Below are 20,329 nucleotides of genomic sequence, written 5' to 3' on the forward strand. Positions count from 1 at the left end.
TTAGCATCGATTTGGCTCTAACGTTATTTCTATAATTCATTTATACTCGTCAATTAATATTTTTCGAGGCCAGGCGTTTAATTTATTAACGCTCATTGGAATTTTAATTGAAAAGAGGCGGAGTACATTATGCTGCGTTTTTGCGTTGTATTACTAAAAATCGTTTCTACAGAATGAATCGTTTGGCTAATTACTCTCCCCAACGAGCAGAAAACTGAGATGTAAGAATATTTCAACATGAATTCGTCCACTGGTTTGGCGCGAATGTTTTCTTGAAAGACCGCTAGAACCCCGGCCGGCGGAGAAGGTTAAAACCGAGAGTTCAGCGTTTTGTGCTGAAACCCCGGAGGAAGACTGGGTCGACCAAATCACTATATTTTCACAGTATGTACCTTATTTACACGGCTTTGCATACAGGGGTTTTCCCACCTGCCTGAAAAAAAAAGTAAAATGTTGATTGTTCGAGTGCCTATAGATTTTCTATTTCTTAAGAAAAGTGCAAAAGTGTCTTTTAAAATAAGGATTACAGTAGTACATTCGATCCTTAATGTTTGAGTAAATAAACGTTGAGTGGAAACTCACTTGAAAAATGTCTAAGCTCAGTGAGAATGTGGTTTTCAGACTTCTAACAAATGAGCTGATGATGGAATTCAACTTCGCTGGCACAAACTGGAGAGATCAACGACAAAAGAGGGGCCTGGGAGACATCTTTCTAGAGCAATTCAAGGTGCTCTTATTCCATGTTGTACTTTCAAACTTTGGGTGCTCTTTAATTAGGACAGACTTTATTGCTCAATTACTAGGATGCAAGCTAAATTGAATACAAGGATTAAGCTTTGAGCTTAGTAAACCCTAATGGTTCTTTTTTGAGATTATATTCAAGAAGAGATTCATCATTTCTTTGAGTACTAATATTATAACATTTTCTTCTAGCTGCGCTGGTGATGTCCCACCCAACAGCAACAGAAAAAGAAATAAAGGAGCACACAATGCATTAGTTGAAGAATGCGTATGCAAGGCAGGGGGCCTGGAAGTCTGGACACTGAAACGGATAAATTGCTGGTTCTAACAGTTAGGACAATTAGACAGGGCTTTGCATATGGTGGACAGTACAAATTCTTAACTTCATACTGTAATATTTTCTTGGAAATAGAGGAGTTGTACATTTTAAAATGGATTCAGATTGAAATATGGTTTGGAGATAACTGGCATCTTCATGGAATTACTATATATAGCCATGTTACTAGAATGTGTAGTTGAAGTTTACAATATTGTAGCATTTTAACTACATTTTTCAGAATGAATTTCTGAACCAAGTCATTGGCTTGGTTTACTACTTTCTACACTGATCTTTGATGTAGATAGTCCTCTAAAGTTGTCTGTATAATAGAACTCCAACCATTTATGTATAATGAACATATCATAGACCTTGGAATTTCATTCCAGCTAAATTAAGGACCACATTTATACATCTAAAGGCATGCATTTCATAGACATAGTCAGTGTCTTTTCCCAATGGGTAAACAGCCCTACAACCCTCTCTCCCAGGATGCACGGGTTCTCCTGCACTAGTGAATTAGTAAAACACTCCTGCAGGCAAGCTTGAAAGGGCAGCTGGTGTTCCGCCCCCCACCCCGGATTTTGTGTCCCTGCTCTTCTGCCATTAAGCAGATACTAAGAACACGCCTGGGACTCCCACAGGAACATGAACAGCTGGTGTTCTTCCAAATTGCAGCAACAGTTTGCTGGACTAGCTGTAGTAAGAGTGGCAGTAGCCTTTGACAGCACCACATGCATACCCAACCCATCCAGACCCCCCTGCAGCACAGCAAGAATCAGCTCATGACAAGAGACACTTTGCAACCAGTTTATTCCTCGTTCACATCAGGTCAGTTCATGGGTTTGTGTTGCTTCCTCCTGTGCAGGACTGTCCCCAGCAGAGCAGCACAGACCAGCCCCACAGCAGTCACCACACCAGCCAGGATCACAGCCTCCACAGGCAGGCCTGGAAAGAAAGCACAGAGGAGCCTCAGCAAGCGGGCACTGCCACAGAGAGGGGCCAGCTGACATGACAGCACCTCCTGCCAGTACCTGTGGCTTTGCCCTCCTCTGCTCTTAGCTGGGAGCTCTGGCCTTCTGCCTCCACTGGCCTCTCAGCAACCTGCTCTTGCAGCACAAACACGGGACCAACAGTGGCGTCAGCTTCCCACTCAGGAGCTGCAACAAGAGCAGGACAAGCCTGGCTGTAGACCACCCTGCTTGACCCCCCCACTTTCCCGAGGAGATCCATGCCATGAGTGGCAGAGCAAGGGTGCCTTACCCCCTGTAGAAGCCAGGTCCCTCCTGCTCCTGCCACCCCAATACCTGGATCGTACAGTTGCCCCACAGCTGGAGTCACAGCAGCTGCAGACCTGGTCACTCCCATCCACTGATCTCCACCTACAGCAGGGACACAGGGTCAGAGCAGCTCCCTCACCTGAGCACCAGCTGGACACAGCAGCTCCCTGCCTCCTCACTGACCTGCTGCCCTCAGTGTAGCAGTCCTTGTTCAGGGGGTCCACACTCTGGGAAGCAGGAGTCACCTTCAGGTGGCAGGTGATGTAGATCTGCCAAGAGCACGAGTGGATCAAGCTACACCCAGGCCTCCATCTTGGGCTTGTAATGGACATGCTGTTCTCACAACCGGCACAAACCCATGAAAGCAGAAGGGATCAGGATCAAGTACTCACTGAGCTCCTGGCATCCTGATAGAACCTGAAGGCATCCAGCTTCATCTGCAGCTTGGTGTCCTGGGTTCTTGGCATGAACTGCGAGCTGGAGCCTGTGGATTTGGCATCAGTCAGGCACCTGAAAGGAGAGAAGGCAGTGTAGAACTGGAGAGACGGCAGGCAGTGTTCACTAGCGCAAGCCACCCGAGGTCACACCCACCCATAGTTCTCAATGAAGGAGTAGCTGGGGGTGGAGGTCTGGTCAGGGACCAAGGTGGCCACGCAGCTGTCCACGAAGAGCCGAAGGGGCTGGTGGTTGGCCTGGGTGACGGAGGCTTCGATGTTCAGGACGTCCCCCAGGTAGAAGACATTGGAGGACCTCTGGGAGCTCCAGTCATCTGGATGGGAAAGGAACCCCAATCTCAAGCACAGATCCCATTGATCCAACTGCACTGTCTGTACAGTCACACCGTGCTTCATCTCGGGGGGAGACCTACCACTCATGAGCCTCAGGGAGAAGCCCAGCAGATCCTCAGCAGACTTGGTGGAGGTGTAGGGGACCCAGGTGGGCTTCAGGGCATTGCTGCTCACATTGTAGAGCCTAGCAGACAGGAGGCAGGTGTCAGCAGGGAGTCAAGCTCCAGGCACTCAGCCCTGCTGCTCCTCCAGGACTCACCTCATGTAGTGACACTCGATACCCACAACAGCGCCATTCGTTCTCACTATGGGGGTGTTGGCCACCGGCTTCGGGGTGTAGTTGAGAGAGAAGCTGTACACCAGTTGCTCATCCACGGTCTAGACAGATCACAGATCCAGTCACCCAACAGCCGAGAACCCGAAGCTGCCCAACCGCAGAACCACTTACCGTCAGCACACTGCGACACGCCTGCAGCTCAGCCTCGAAGATCAGGAGCTGCGCCGCGGTGTCCTGCCGGGTGACCGCACAGTCTCCCAGGCTGAGATCCGAGGCGTCGATCAGCTGCCCGGTGCCGAACAGGTCCGTCTTGACCTGCACCACGATCGTACTCTCCCCGCACTGCGCCGACACAGCCCGGATAACCTGCTGCTTCTGCTGCCGCGGCAGCAGAGGCGAGTCCAGAAAGGCGACCCCCTTGCGCCTGACGCCGGATTGGACGTTAGCGCGGGCTCGCCATTGCGCAGCGTCACACAGAACTGCGAGGAACAGCAAGGTCAACAGCCGAAAGGAAAGACCACTAGAAAACCACATCTTGAAATGAAAACAACTCGCAAAACCACGATACCTGCTGTTCGCGAGCTCCTTCCTTTTAAAGCCCCCCAGACTTTCACGCGTGATGACGTTCAGGTCCGCAGAGTGAAGATTTTCACGAGGACCCGAACTCTGTCCGCTCACACGCAGGAGGACAGGATATTGAATCAACCCCGTGGAAAAGCCATTGTAGTTAAAGCGGAGGACGATCGCGGAGACTAATTTCTCCTGAGTAGACTGGTTCTTGTCTCCAGTGAATATTCCTACTACTCTACACTACGACTGCGGCTTTATATTATAATACACGTCCGCTCTAACATTTTCCCTTACATCAGTTGCCGATTGATTGGAACACGACATCAATGAACAAGCCTGTCGATTGAGCCACAGTTTAATAGAGCTTGTATAAACGTCTCGGAGGTACTGGTTTATTAAAGTAATTATCTCATTCTACCGTCGTAACTTTTAAGATCGTAAACGTCCAGTTTTCCTTTTAAACTTTTCTTTTTTGGTTTGTTTTCGCTGTTTGCGTGAGAGGAAAGAGACAGCTGAGTGTGTGAAATCATTAACAATGACGAAATGGACGTCTTTTGTTCTTTCAATATCGGCGTCGAAACTGAAACTATTATCTCCTCCTGAGCTGTGTACAGTAACACTATCGATGTGACGCGAGTTTCATCCACCATCCTTATTGAGGTGCGTGCCGTAGTGTTTTACAATTGAAGAAAGATTAATGACGCTCATTGCCTGAAACGTTTTCTCTGTTTACCACAGAAAACACACACTGTCATTTGCGCTACACTGAAAGCTGCCAGGCTGTTACAGAAGCGAGTTTGTTAGCAGCTGGGGCGCCAGATCCTGTCCTGACAAGCCATGGGCGCAAGGCAGCTCACACCCTGGACAGGACACCAGTCCATTGCAGGGCACACACAGCCACAGACATGCACATCAGAGTCCATTTTCTCAGAAAGTAGAATGTGTGGAGGACACTAGAGCATCTGGAGAAAACCCACCCCAAACTGGGAAGAACATACAAATTCCACACAGATGGCACTGCTGGAGGTGAAGCCAACACTCCAGCACTGCGAGACAGCAATGCCTGCCACTGCCCTCGGTGCCACCCTGCCTTGATATAATTTCTGACATTAAACCGTTTAAGGTTTTCTCTGTCTTGTGCGTTCGTATTGAAATTTGTTTCAACATGCTTGGCATCCTTTTGATAACCCGTCCTTTCTCGAAAGACCATGGGCAGCTCACAGCTCTTGGGGACCCTGGTTTAATTCCGAGCTGGGGCACCTTCTGTGGAGCGTTTGTATGTTCTCCTTGCAGATGTGAGTGCTTGGTGTACTGTATAAGCACCAGATCAACTCAGTAGGGAGAGATATGATCAGGCATGGGTGGTGAGGTGATTAACATACCAAAGGTCAAAGTGTGATGTCGCTGCTACAGAACTCCAAGTGCACAGATAAATGCAATCTTGTTTTTTTTATTAACTGGAAAACATAAAACGGCTCTACATACAGTATGATTTGATACAGCAGGAAATAGTCATATGGAAAAACAAATAACTGAAGATACTGTACTTTACAAACCACTTAACTGTAACTATTTTTCATCTGAAGAGCAGGAAGCAAAGGATTAGCGCCCTCCAAGTGAACTGTATTCCCACTTTCTCAGACCCGTTATGAAATCTTGGCAACAAAATAAATGAATTGAAAGTATCACAAAATTGTATGAATTCTGAATTAAGCACAAAATCACAAGCTTTGTGAAAGTATTGCATGGTTCACCATTGTTGTTGCAAAGCCTTGGGCTCATCACAGGCATGAGCGAGAGTTCAAGAGAATTGTGACATGAAGTGGCCCTTCCTGCTCACTAGTCACTGTAATGACTAATGTAATACAATGGTGGAGCAAATAAAAACAGGTTGTCCAGCAGATATTTCACTGCAGAAATGTTCCAATGTGATGCAGAGTTAACAAGTAAGTATTTTTCAGCAAAACCATCTCAAAGTCAAGAGCAATATTTTGGGGGATTAGAACAGATATACTCAAAAACCTGCAATGAAATAGGGCCACTTCACCTCACGAGATGATTTGTTTCCTGGTTCTGAATTGCAGACAATGATAGCAATATGACACTACTCATACCGGGAAATTCTATTTTTTGTTATGTAAATTGGAGGTTTTATAAGTTGCTGTGTAATTTTACTTTCACAGTGGTTTGAAATGCACTCATCTATTCCCATTCTTTCTAACCCCAAAATCTAAAAATAGCATTGCAGTTCCCCTTTCAAGAGTGGATATGTTGCTTAACAGAAGCATATGGTCTCTATAAACTAATCTACTAGCTACTACTGTCTCTTTTTACTAATCAGCAAGATCATAGTACAATTAACCAGAGTGCAGCCCTGTTGCTGCAGTGCAGACTTACCATGTCCCAGATCACCCAGTGTGTCTGCAGTGTTCCTTCCCAACAGCACTTAACCTAAAGGAGCTTATTGGCTCGATTGTACCAGTTCAGTTTTATTCAGATGGTTGTGCTGTAAAGAGGACATGCAGGGACAGCTATCGCCTAAGCTTAGGAATAGGGAAGCTCTTGATTTTCTGGTCTGCCCATGTCCTCATCCTTACCTATGGATTCAGATGGTCAAGAGCTTATGGTGTCAACCGAAAGAATGGGATCATGGATATGAGTTGCAGAAATGAGGTTTCTCTGGAGGGTTGCTGGGATTGCTCTCTGTGACAAGGTGAGGAGCTCAGCAGTCTGGGAGAACCCTGAAAGAGTATCACTGCTCCTCTGGCTCAGGAATCTCGTAAGGTTGTCACTCTTTGGGCCTCCCATCAGAAGTGTACCTTGTATATGGGCAATCCATGACACACTGGAGAGATTATATCCGTAGACTCATGTCCAGATGGTTCCCGAGCTGGGCACCATCGGAGTTGGATGCTGCATCCCTGCCATAGATCCAAGAGGGACATTGCAGATACAGCTATCATTTAGGAGGATTTGCTGGTCTACAGCGATCTACATGGAGTACTGGCCCACAGAAGGACATAATGGAAGACTTAATACTCCACATTAGTACTTTTTTAGAATTGTATAATGTTAGCGTGCCCAGAAGGGCTGGGCAGCCAGTTGACCTTGGACCCCTAGAGGTTTTTTTCCTCATTACAGAGGAGTTTTGGGTTCCTCTCATCCCTTCTGCATTGTAATTTCATGCATTATCCTACAGCTGTTAAGTACCACAGGGCAACCTTATTATGAAAGGTGCTATATAAAAATGCATTGACTGTTGCTGGGGAAAGGGAAGTCTGATCTGTATGGCGCAGCCAGGTATTACTGCACCCCTCACCAGGGGTCAGCAATTAGAACATAGGTGTTGGAAGATGGAAGTTCCTCTTGACTCAATTCTCACACTGGACATGCATTTTCTTACTGATGCACTCATTCACAAAATGCAGGCATAACCCACTCCTGTAGATCAGGATCCAAGAAGACCTACTGGAGAAGTCAAGGGATCCTCAGAACCAGTATTCTGACTGTTAGGGAAATCTACAACTGTGGCTTGCTGTAGTTTGGCTACTATTAAGTAGTTAACAGCTTCCAGCACAGCACTTTCTCATGACTATTTGCCTATCATGTTAAATTAGGCAAGCAGTTGCAGTCCTGTAGGACAGCAAACAGATCTAATATAATACTACCTTAACACCATTCCTCCAACCTACCAGTTACCAGCTTGCCTTTACACCTTAGTCAACCCCAACCTTCTTTATGGAAGATATGGTTCTACAAGAAGTGACATGAAGAGGCTATTGAGAGAAAGCCATTCAACAGGAGGAGCTGATGCTAGTGTCACTCAGATTTGTGTTCTCCTATATACCTAATGCTGGGGCTTCACTTTTGATGCTCTGCCACATCTGGTTTGAATTTTTAGTTTATTCTGAGGTAATGCACTCCAGATCCCATTGATGCCTTTAGACATCTTTGGTCATAAGCCTTTAGTTTCAGCCTGGCCCGTAGCTAGAGGGTTCAGACATCTATGGCCAAATGAAGTTCCTCACATTTTCTAAAGAAACATGCACATTTATACCATCACACCCACACTTTACTCCTTAATAATGAAAACTGGACTTTACTTTTTCCCATGTTTTTTTTTAGCACATAGTAGACATGAGGTTATACACAAAGACACACAGCAAGACATCCTTCAGCCAAAATGAACTCCACTTGGATACACTGGGGAAGGGGCAAACCTCAATGCAAATCGATTTAAGTACTTGGTTGAGTCAAAACACATCCAGGTACTCTTAGGCTGGAGTATCCGACAGAGGTCTAGTATCCCATCATTCCATCCATGATGGACAGAGGCCCAAGCACAGAGTCACCCTCCCACTCTGATCCTGCAACAGAGAACAGGCATTAATCTCCACCCCAGAGATTGTGGCAACAAGCTCAAGAGCAGAAGTTGCACAAGGAGAACTCACTGATCTTGGAAGACGACACCCCCCTCTTCCAGCGGAGGAAAGCCCGGGATCTGAAGCCGTTCCCACAGCTGGAGTCACAGCAGCCACAGACCTGATCACTCCCATCTGCTGACTTCCACCTAGGAGAGACACTGCATGAGGATCCACACAGGGGAGACCAACAAGTCACAGGGGACAACCGAGACCCACCTCCCACCAGTATAGAAGCAGGCTTTGTTCTTCATGTCCACCTGGGAGACTGCAGCCACTTTCAGGTGGCAGGTGATGTAGATCTGGAACAAACCACAAGCTCACAGCCAAGAAGCCACACCAGCTCAGATTCCAGTTGAACAGAGGCTGGGAAAACTCACTGAGCTCCGGGGATCTTGATGGAACCTGAAGGCATCCAGCTTCATCTGCAGCTTGGTGTCCACTGACCTTGGCATGAACCGAGAGTTGGAGCCGGTCACCCTGGCATCAGTCAGGCACCTGTAAATACAGCAAGTGGGCATGGAGAAGGTATTTAACCTGACCTACTGGGGCTAAGGCCCACTAGTGACATTTAATGCCCACCCATAGTTCTCAATGAAGGAGTAGCTGGGAGTGGAGGTCTGGTCGGGGATCAAGGTGGCCACGCAGCTGTCCACAAAGAGCCGCAGGGGCTGGTGGTTGGCCTGGGTGACGGAGGCTTCGATGTTCAGGACATCCCCCAGGTGGAACACATTGGAGGACCTCCGGGAGCTCCAGTCATCTGCATTAAATCAGACGTTAGGTTGATTAATAAAAACCTGGCCAAATTTCCTCCTGGCCTTCAGCAATCATGGCTTCCCAATCACCATCTATAAATTGACCATTACTGTTCTCTTGCCCATCGAGAGAAGAGGCAGGCCAAGTATACTGGTGCACTTTGGCTACTGCATTATCCAGGTGGAGGAGGGGACTCCCCTCCATGACCTGTATTGTATAGTGCTTTGAGTAGAGTGTCCAGAAAAGCACATGGGGAGAGTTGAAGTCAAGTCTTCTGCACATCCCCCTCTGCCAATGGCCAGCAGGATCCACAGAAGCACATTAAGAAAGAGTACCATTCATGAGCGTCAGAGTGAAGTCCAGGACATCCTCTGCAGACTTGGTGGAGGTGAAGGGGACCCAGGTTGGCTTCAGAGCATTGCTGCTCACATTGTATCTCCTAAGAATGAACAGGAAACTCAGGATAGTTTACCCATAATGCTAAAGTCAGGAGTTGGTTAAAACCCAGGACTGCAAGCAGCTCAGACATTAAGGTTCAGGCCAGCAAACGCCACCCACCTAGAATAACGGCACTCGATGGGAATGACTGCGCCGTTCATCCTTATAATTCCGTCGGGAGAGGGGGCGGGCGTGTAGAAAAGCCGATTGGAGTAAATCAGCAGCTCGCCCACAAGCTAGGAGCAGAACAGGAGATCAGTGTGGACTCGTGAGTCGGAAGCTGACAGCAGCAACAGTGCGCCTATACAAGCTTTTAGAGAAGACCAGAGCATCGGCGCAAGGCAACCGAACAGAACCATAGCGCAGCCCGAATCCGCATTCTTCTCCAGTGCCTCACCCTCCCCGCACAGGAGCTGCTTTATAACGATCAACTACTCCAAGACCCACCCTTGGCTTCAGTCCAGCGGTAGCCCCTCACACTGCAGCGCTCTAGGGCTTCGTTTTCTTACCGAGAGCGCGGTGCCGCAGTCGCTCAGGTTGGCGCTGATGAGGAACGAGTCCCCGGACCCGGACGCCGCCGCGCCGCAGGAGCCGCCAGCCGAGGGCGGGCCGAGCCGCAGGTCCTCGGCGCGGACGGGTGTGCCGATGCCGTAGAGGTCGGCGCTGACCGTGATATCCACGCTGGCTTCGTGGCACTGCACGGTGACGGTCTTGGACGCCGCGCCGGCTCTCCCCTCACCCCGCAAGAAGAGGGAAGCCCGGGTTTGAGCTTGGGCGTGATGGTGTCCAGCGAGGCGGAATCTCCCGCCGGCTTTAGAACTGGGCTTCGGGATGTGAACGTCCTTATGGTGAATTCGCCAGCGATAGCCGTGAAGTGAGCCGCACATCAGCAGCAGCACAACCCCCAACACATAAAGTGCTTTAGTTAAGCTCCCCATTTCGCCACACTCAAACTAGGATGCGTTAAAACTACCACAGACGATAACTTCTGCTGCCCTGGTTCTTATTTATACAGAGCAGGACAGCGGGCCTGCCGGCTTACACCCAGGTGCGAATGCGCTCCGGCTGCCTTGCTCTGATTGGTCTAATTCACACAAGGTTCTCTGCCCTCCAATCAGTTAATTGACACCGGATGCCGTGGAACGTGTTTTCATGGAACGTAGCTGAACAGCAGAATAATGCTACAGCTTTTAAAAAAGTTTGATGGCGCAAGTAGACTGCTGACTACTTTTACCACAAGCTTCGAGCGCCTCTAGAAAGGCACTTGCGGTTTGTTTTAAACAAACATGGATAATGCTTAAGGTCATATATAGAGATTTTATTTCTACCCTATTTACATAGAAATGTAATCTAAAGCAATTAATATAATAATATTATAATAGAGGTCATATGGTATCATTTTGTACATTCTTATAGCGTGTTATATAGGTAGTATTTATATTATGTTCTAAAATATTTTGATTGGTTACATTGGTTTTATCATTTAATTTGCCTATGAGTTTATCTGCGGCGGCAGTTGTACAGTTGTGCCTATTCGCACTGCTGGGACTCTTACTGAAAATTAAGTAATTTGCTTAAGGGAACAACAGCGTCCCCCCACCCGACCCACCTCGGGATTTGAAATCATAACTTTCCAGGTCCAAATTTCAGAGCCCCTAGCACTGCTGGACCTTCATCCACTTTCTCCCAGCTTTATCCCAGTCAGGGAACGGAGCCCCACAAGGCAAGCAGGGGGTCCCAAAAGAGGGTGACGGGACACCTGCACATCACACATCAAACACAGATTCACACCCACTCACACCAGGGCCACTAGATACAGGAGCCAATCCACCCACCAGTGTGTCTTTGGACTGCAGGAGGAAACCCACGTGAACACGAGGAGAACATAGAGACTCCACACAGACAGCACCCCAGGTCCAGAATTGAACCCAGGACCCCAACTCAGTACTACCAACTATTGTGCTGCCCCCTGAAGTTTTGTCAAATGAATTTTGACAATATAAACACATTTAGACTCTCATTGGAACAAATAATCCTCGATATAATTCTGTATGCTATATGCTTTATGATGAGGTAATTTGTTTACAAAATGTAATGGCCTACAAATCACGTTACACATTGATTTACAGCGTTCTTGACCCCTATATTGTTTGAAACATTTTGTGGTTTGCACAAAAAGCAATACAATATTAACCTTGCAGGAGTTACTTTTGAATTTGCCTGAGAAAAATAGATCAGTCGAGGTAACTAAAAAAAATAAGCGGTTTACTTACAGCCGGCGTCCGACAGTTGTCAAGTCTAGCCTGCTAGACCGCTATTGACCACTAGAGACCGCCAAAAGACATGAAAATAGTTCACGCGTTGCATTGATCTCGCCAATTGTAAAACTGGGTAACGGTTTAGGGTCCACATTCCCACATAGGCTTCATAGTTTGGGTTATTTGTCAATGTATAAAGACGTATCTGAGGTGTAAAGGTTGTTGTGATCAGGTTATATGGTATAGTGGGATAATGTGAATATCTTAGGCTGTAACAGCAGAGGGAGTTCAAACCCTTCTCTTGTCAAGGAAGTAGTTTTGTGTGTGCTCTCCGGGATTTTAAAATGTGGCTGCTTTCGGAGGTTTGAATGAAGATCTCCTGAGTAGCGCTGTTGGAAACGGGGCTTTTGCACAGCAGGATTTTATAAACAGGCGGCTGAATTAGTGTTCTTATGGGGTTTGAGCATCTAAGTGGGTGCCATTTGCTTATTCTTTCAGTTTTACCAGTTTGAACAGCAGACTCTGGGCTCCAAAAGCAAGAAGGTACCGTGCTAGCAGTAAGCAACCACACATATGTGCCTTGAATACCTGCCTAGTGACAAAAAGTTGAGCTGATGCTCAAGCATGTGGAGCTTCCATCATCAGTCCTGCTTCAAAATGAGAACTGTGCGCGATTCCCTGGAGTGACTGGATACATCATCAAGAGAAGACGCCAGCAAAACAAAAACAACTTGATGGGCGCGAAGACTGCAGAACTTGGGTTCTTGGTACCTTTTTCACACCAATACCTGAGCACCACCTCTTGGTAAGGAAGAAAAAAAAATCAAGTCCCATGATCCTGCCGACACAGGAAGTGCAGACATGCATTCTCCATTAATATCTTTAATCACTCTGGATGCCTGCATCATTAGATCAAGAAAGGGGCAAGTATTAAAAGGTGGCAGCATGAAAAATTGTTTCACACAGAGCCCTTCAGCCACCCACGCTATACTGAACTGCTTGGTGTTCTCTTCTTAGCTGTGTACAGTGGTCACCTGTGGGTGCAGCCTAACCATGTCTGAGCCAGACCCCTCCAGACTGGTCAGGGAAAACAGCAGCAGGCAAAGAGCTGCAACAGCACATGGGACACACTGCAAGTACAAGGCAGCACTGAAATATCACCACCGGCCCTGAAAAGAACTCCTTCCCATGAGTGGGTGAGTTCCTCCACATGCCACATGAGAATTTCAAAGATCACTACACTGGCCAATGATATTCATGTGGGAGATGATTATATGTGCTTTTAAAAATAAACTGTAGGTGCTTTACAGACCTTTTTAAGGAAAGATGCAGGCAGCCTGGCTCAACTTCCATGTTTTAGCCAGCTATTGACTTTTTTTTTTAATCACTTCTGACATGTCAGCCTTCCTGGGAGCTGTTCAAGACTTCATAAAAAAAAAAACATCTCAAGCTGTTTAGACTTCCATCAGCTATTTCTGATAATTGGCCATAGCATTTTATTTCCCAGAAGCAGAAAATGCAGGGAGAAAGAAGGCCAACAAAATCTGTTCCTTTCATGCTGCCCATTTCTAAAAATTGTTATTCCTCTCAACTCGTCATTTGCTTATTCTTTCAGTTTTAAAGAGTTTGAAAAGCAGACTCTGGGCTCCAAGACTATGCCAGAAACCACACACACGTTTGTCTTGAATACCTGCCAAGTCACAAAGATTTCAGCTGATGCTCAAGCAGGTGAGCTGTTGGAGGTCATCTCATCTGGGAATTTTCCAGTCCTCTTCAGTTTAACAGATCTCTTTTACCCCTTCAGCGACGCGCAAGTAAGGCAGTGAAGCCATCTCTCTGCAAGAAGGGGGGTACCCTTTCCAACTATTTTGTCCACTTCCTTTTTTAAAAGGATAGAGTAAGAGCACAGCACTCATTATCACAAGCAGGAAAATGTGTGGTTACATGGGACGGGGGATAACAAGTAAATACGATATGAAGAAGTGACAGAGGAAGGGGTACAGACTGGAAATCCTACAATTACTGGAAATCCTACAATTGATAATTACTACCTGTGGCAACGCTAACATGGGGCACTGGAGGAACATGGACTGCACTTGAAAACCACAGTTCCCAAAGTTGATTATGACAGAGATGTACTTTTGGCACCGACCGTTTTAAACGCACAACCCAGAGCCAGGCAAAAACACAAAGAAAAAAAAGGGACCTTTAGTTTATACCTAAATTTACTTGGCAAACTCTAGTCACACACTCCAGACTGTCATGTATGTTTAATGTCTATATACACATCAAGACTTTGCATCTTCATTAATAAAAGAACAAAACGGAAAAGAAAGCAGAAAAATCAAATCAATTTTTTTTGCCACTTTTATAATGGTCGCAAGTGGGAAAACGCCAACTGCTACAGAGTTAGGATTTACAAACCAAAAAAAAACCTGAACAGGGCTTGACAAGAGCTCAAGAAATTGAACCACCAAAATAATTACAAGAACAATAATAATTAGAACCATAACGAAGTCGTTGAAAGCAGAAGGGGAGTGAAAAGTGCTTTGATGTCTCTACTCAGGACACGAGACTGCTGCTCCAGTCAGGAAGGGGAGGTCGGGGTACACAGGGAAAGGGAGAGGGGTCAGAGGGCGTCTTGGCTGTTACATTTCAGTCACTCCTCCGCCATATACGCTCTCATCGCTATACGCAATGTAAAGAAAGAAGTCTTCTTCGTGGTGCTCCTGCCGTAGAAGAGAGAACAGACACAGCGTTAAAGTCTTGAGTGGCACAAGCCCACACACAGCACAGCCGCAGTACAGTTCACCTAGGGGCTAACAGCGAGATGTTGCAATGCCAACGGCTGCCACAAGGGGCAACAATTAAAAACCCCTCTTGACATGGAAACATCTGCAGCACAGTTTAGGAGTCCAGGATCAGGGGGCACAGAGAATCACAAGGTTACACAGTCCAGGAGGCAAAAGGTTTAAGCTAGTTGACCCCACCTTCCACAGCTAGTTATCAAGACGGAGCATGCAATGGGGGAAAAGGTGTCCAGCTGGGACTGGTCAGAAGCACTGTGAAGTGTTACACAGCAGACACTGTGCCTGTGATACCACAGCTGGCAGGAGAGTAAAGGAGAAAGCTACACAAGACACCCAGCATGGAGCAAAGAGAAACAGACCCAAGACATGGCGAGAGAGGAGGCGGGGGGCGTACCTGGTACAGCAGGCCCATGGTGGCGCTGGTGGGGGGAATGACATTGTTGACAAAGAAGAAGAGAGCGTCCTCAGCCCGCAGGTGGATCCGTTTCCGAATTAAGAAGTAGAACTGGCCCACTGGGAAAGGGGGGAACACAGCCAGTTAACCCACAGCAGTCTGCCACCTCCACACACTTCAAAACAGGAACATGACAAGGCAGCAGGAACCGGAGCGGCTCAAGGTGAGCCCGCGACACTGAAGGAGCAGAACCTTTTCCACGACAGCTGGGCATCCTACGGAACTTCTGAAAGTGGAGAAATAGTCCACCACAGTAAAATAACAAGGACATCACAGGAGTGCTGGAGCTAAAAATCAACCAACCGCAAAGGCAAGTCACATCACCAGCCTGCAAAGGGATGAGAGGCGTTTGGACAGCAGGCAGGCTGTTTTAACAACGGCTCTCTGGTAGGTGGAGGGCCTGCTGCCTTGCAGTCTCACGTCGGGCACTGCACCTCTCTTCGAAAACGCTGCCATTGCCCGTCCCGACAGCTACCGCGCCGAGCTCGGAAACGCCTGCACTGCTTACTTCCGGAGTGCTCGGGAGCGCTGGCGATGGCTGTAGCCATGCCCGATTGTCAGCGTGTGCCACCTGGACCTTCCCGACACCCAGAGAGCCAGGCAGTTACACCACTGGCCCGACCCTGAGGCCTCCACTCTGGCCACAGACAGGAAGCCTTCTCACCTGTAAGGTCAGAGGGCACAAGGTACTTCTTCTTGTCCAGATCTCCTATCCTGGCTTTTGGAGCTTTTTCGACAATCACCTACAAAACAAGAGAACAAAATTGCATATAAACACAGAGCAAGCAGCACGATTCCTGCTAGCTGGCTGGTTTGATACCTCAGTCTTAGCAACCCAAAAATCCACACACACACACACACACAGGCGCGCGCGCGCGCACACACACACACACACAGGCGCGCGCGCGCGCGCGCACACACACACACACACAGGCGCGCGCGCGCGCGCGCACACACACACACACACAGGCGCGCGCGCGCGCGCACACACACACACACACAGGCGCGCGCGCGCGCGCACACACACACACACAGGCGCGCGCGCGCGCGCGCACACACACACACACACACACACACACACACACAGGCGCGCACACGCGCACACGCGCACACACACACACACACACACACAGGCGCGCGCACGCGCACACACGCACACACACACACACAGGCGCGCGCACGCGCACACACACACACAGGCGCGCGCACCATGAGGGAACTGCCATCTTCATAGAACCCAAAACAGTCCAACTGTTCCAGATGAGCAGGAAATCAATCTGAAGTCTTCGGGATCAGGCCTTTTTAGAAGTTGCAGGACCTAAAGACTGATTCCCACAATAACAATCCTTTTGTAAAACTGACACTCTTCTCCAAGAAAGAGTTAATCTAATTTCTGTTCACTCATCCTCTCCACTGCGCCCTCATGATCACCCAGAGCTCTATTTTTAGGGCCGTTCCATCTAGAACCCGCAGGAATGTGCCGGGTCTACTGGCAAACTTTCTAATTAGAACGGCAGCCTTGGGAATCCCAGGGAAATAAAAGAAAAGCAAAAAACAGAGGTCAGCCCACGCTCGGAGAGAAACTGACCCTTTCCAGGGCAAAGCACTGCAACAGAAAACACAAGTAAAAGAGGACAAACCAAATGCCAAGGAGGGAGCCTCCAGGAATCAAGACGCTCAGATCTGGTGGCCTTCAGAACCCCCTGTGCTCAAACTCTAGATCCCCGAAACTGTAAGAACAAGCCAGTCAGAGCTGGCATCTCAAACCCTGGGCCCCTAAAGGAACTGACACCAATCCATGGCTAAACTTTAACCTGCACCTAAGGCAGGGTACAGAGCTGCAGAGTGCCAAAAACACAGGGCAATGATCAGGGCTTTGTGAATACAGGCACTGGAAGGGAGCCCCTCTTCAAATCATAAGAAATTAAAAGAAAAGGTCACCAGGCTGCATGAACTACTGCAGAGCAAAATGAATAAACACTGCAGTACCAGCAAGAAGATTATAACAACACACAATGCAGTCCAGGAAGCTCTGTGATAATAAACAGAACAGCCGAAGACACAGCTGTGTGTGTGTGCGCTGAAATGAATGAATGAAGGAAAATGAGAGGCTACCAACTGCCCAATGGTCTGCTCACAGGCAACAGCCCAGAAAACAGAATCATGCACAGCGCCTTACAGAAACACACAGGATGAGGCCAATTAACCCATCTAGCTCACTTATTTCCTAGTGGCTGACTGGAGGATCTCAAGGCATCGGCCTCCAGGACATTTGGCTACAAACTCCTCTTATTTTGGGCTGCAGATTATTGTGAACTGAGCAAGAAAGAACCCGTGTTGAAGAAGCGGATATGTTAGGTTAGAACACACATCTGAGGGTGGCATGCAAACCCTACACTCCCGAGAATGTGTGGGAAAGGCTAGATGATTCTGTTAGAAAGGATCTGACTGGTTGGTAGGCAGACTAGCATGTGGGTGGGGAAGGATACTTTCCATTCCTCTCTCGCAGAACGCACCACAGCTCAGTACGGACAACCGCAGAGTCAACGTAGTGAAACCCGTTCACCTCCATCTAACTTCTGCTTTCTGGGAAAAGCAAAGCGAACCAGAGAGAAGAGGAAGTGAGAACCTCCCTCCCATATACTCTCACAATTAAGTCCGTCTTCTTAAAAGCCACACAGCCTTGTCCCGGGACCTTCTGGGCAGGAGGAGAGCAAGGATAAGCCTGGACTGGATGAGCTGATCACTTAACAGATAGCACTGCCACATCAGTTCACACTGACCCACCTGCCCTGCAGAGTCTCTTGCCTTGAATGCAATGGATTATTTTCACAAGGATACTGCCTTTCTACAGTACGTTCAACTACAGGCCTCGTCAGATTGAGGCCTCTATAAACCCGACTAGGCTGCATGGAAATTAAACTCACGATAAGCATTATCTTAAACTATCACCACTAAGTAAATATTAAGGCAGAGGGCATCGAGCCATCAGTATAGTCTATGGCTGGTTCACTGCAGCAGTTTGTATCCGGTGTATAAGGTTTTCAGCCAGAAGAGGTTTGTCTGAGCAAAGTGCTCCCCTGCTACAAGTCTGACTCACTCCCTCCGAGTGCAGCCAACATTAAACATATTATTAAGCCGTCGTCTGCAGATGTTAACTTGGGGCCACTGGATCAATTTGATCATGCATTTCGAGCAAAACACTGAAACACACAGCTACACATGGACAGAATTAAGGTTTTCTACTTCCCGTTTAAGACGATCAGATTAAATCGCTTTTTTCCTTCCCCACCCATCTCCAATAGATAAACGGATAGCGAAAGACCATGCACCTGCCACACTCCTTTGCAAGTTTTTGACGTGGAGAGTTGTGCGATCTGCAACGCAGGCTGGCTGGATGCTGCAGTGGCAGAACCGCCGTTTAAAAGCTGCATTCACTGGTGAACCACTGCCGACTGCGCACAGCATGGCTTCCAGACAGCCCTGCTGGCAGCACAAGGCAGAGAGGAGGATCTCCAGGCCCTGCAGCAGGGAGGATCACGATCAGCCCGGGTTTCACAGGTCTCTTCAAAGCACCCGCGCGGCGAGGAACCGGGATCATCGATCGACTGGGGGTCCAAGCGAATCAATCATGAATCAAACTTAGCAATTACGGGCTTCGAAATAACATGAGGGGAAACTTTGATAAAATACTTAACTCGGCCTCTCTCAAGGTCATTGATCATCCTAGCAGCATTACAAGGACTACAGAGGTTGACGAAATAATCTGCACCCTCTCGTTTCCACTTGGCCCAGCCCCACCTATATTCACTGCTGATCCTGGACTCTTCCTTCATCTGGAATCAATAACTCACTTAATCAATCAGTGCTACTGCCAGCTCCTGCTCTTGTGTACCGATTACTACCTACACAACCTGGTGGGCTGTGGTTCTCTGGGCCAGGCAGTGAACGTAGGGTTAATTCTTTTCACCCCAGAGTCACTTCCAAAAAAGAAATGCCCACCTCAGTAACCCCCCCCATCTGATTCACTGTAAACTCCCCCGTCGGCGCCGCTGATCAGACAGGATCACAGCAGGCCAGGGAATAGCGACCCGAACGTCATTTTCCGAGAAATTCAGCCCGGATGCGAGAGGAAGGCAACAGAACGAGACAACTGTCAATCACCGTTCAGATGTCATCTCTCAAAAGCTGCCCATCCCACGTCAAACTGGCATGGAAACTGAACTGAAGCCTTCTTATTCCAAATCCAGGTCCCACACTTAAGGCCCAGTGGTTATTTAGAGCTCTAATATTTTGAAGTTCCCCAGTAAAACTTTCTTTTAGAAGTTCCATCTTCACTGGACTAAGGTTGTCTTTTGCTCCACACGCTTTGTTGTTGTTGTTGTTTTTCTCCCATGAAGAAGTGATGATGTTCTCTTAGCTGAACACTCGAGATCGCCTGCACAGATTTGGACAGAAACAAGATGACGTGTGGCAGAGAGAGCCGGGGTTTATAGTTCGGGGCGCCTGTATCGGGGGAACTGATTCATCAGGTCATCGGTTACACGGTGAGACCCTAACTTGTAAAACAAGAAAATTGGGTTAAAAAAAAGGGGGGATATCGCTTAACAGCGCCGACTTAGGGTTCATCTGCTATGCAGGGCTTTCAAAACAAAAACGCTTTAACAGAACTGTTACGCAGCTCTCTGTTCTCACATCTTTCGACGACATCGGGGTGTTATTTAAATTTAGGTCTTAACAGCCCCCTCCCACCCACTTTTGCAGGACCCCTATAAAAATGATCAGACGTGCGGAACAAAAACAAAGTCCTGGGACGAAATCGCACCCCAGTCTCAGCAGGTCCCTAATAACTTCATGGCCAGCGGTTTCTGCTGACGGGATGAACCATGTCAGCTTCGGGCCCCAGATCTAAATACTGTTGTCCTCATCGGCCACCCAGGCCTGCGCCAGTTTTCGCCTGCCTTTACACAGTTGTCATTCGCCGTTACTGTACTTACTGGCACCCGGTCGGGGTATTTCTTCCTAATCTTCTCTCCCTCCGACCGCCTCTTCTCGAACGGATGTTCCTCTTTGTACTGAAACTTCATAGTCGAACCGGGACTGAGCTCAGCCCGATCAAGTCTAGAGAAATTTAGGTGGGGACGAGGTTGTTTCGCGTCGCTACCTGGTCGCTGGGTTCGGGAGCTCTCGCTGCTTTCAACACTGCAGCGGCGGAGGGAT

General features: G+C 48.0%; 3 protein-coding genes across 3 annotated transcripts; all 3 read right to left on the reverse strand.

The window, feature by feature from the left end:
• Positions 1-1,862: 1,862 nt before the first annotated feature.
• LOC148838475 (zona pellucida sperm-binding protein 3-like) lies at positions 1,863-3,936 on the reverse strand. The gene is made up of 9 exons (XM_088911054.1): positions 3,574-3,936; positions 3,385-3,503; positions 3,206-3,309; positions 2,929-3,106; positions 2,730-2,847; positions 2,521-2,606; positions 2,321-2,439; positions 2,092-2,217; positions 1,863-2,005 (listed from the first exon to the last, which is right to left on the reverse strand). The coding sequence occupies exons 1-9, from the start codon at positions 3,934-3,936 to the stop codon at positions 1,890-1,892; spliced, it is 1,329 nt and encodes a 442-aa protein (XP_088767180.1). The 3' UTR covers positions 1,863-1,889.
• A 4,335-nt stretch (positions 3,937-8,271) lies between these two features.
• LOC148838476 (zona pellucida sperm-binding protein 3-like) lies at positions 8,272-10,525 on the reverse strand. The gene is made up of 8 exons (XM_088911197.1): positions 10,097-10,525; positions 9,708-9,823; positions 9,485-9,588; positions 8,976-9,153; positions 8,774-8,891; positions 8,613-8,695; positions 8,424-8,542; positions 8,272-8,339 (listed from the first exon to the last, which is right to left on the reverse strand). The coding sequence occupies exons 1-8, from the start codon at positions 10,523-10,525 to the stop codon at positions 8,272-8,274; spliced, it is 1,215 nt and encodes a 404-aa protein (XP_088767323.1).
• Positions 10,526-14,052: 3,527 nt separating this feature from the next.
• On the reverse strand, positions 14,053-20,329 carry gabarapb (GABA(A) receptor-associated protein b). Its single transcript, XM_088910180.1, has 4 exons — positions 20,107-20,329; positions 15,774-15,852; positions 15,050-15,168; positions 14,053-14,574 (listed from the first exon to the last, which is right to left on the reverse strand). Exons 1-4 carry the CDS (start codon positions 20,194-20,196, stop codon positions 14,494-14,496), a joined length of 369 nt encoding a protein of 122 aa, XP_088766306.1. The 5' UTR covers positions 20,197-20,329; the 3' UTR covers positions 14,053-14,493.

The sequence above is a fragment of the Atractosteus spatula genome, chromosome 3 (genome assembly GCF_055471065.1).
Source record: "Atractosteus spatula isolate fAtrSpa1 chromosome 3, fAtrSpa1.hap1, whole genome shotgun sequence".
NCBI classification, from domain to species: Eukaryota; Metazoa; Chordata; class Actinopteri; order Semionotiformes; family Lepisosteidae; genus Atractosteus; species Atractosteus spatula.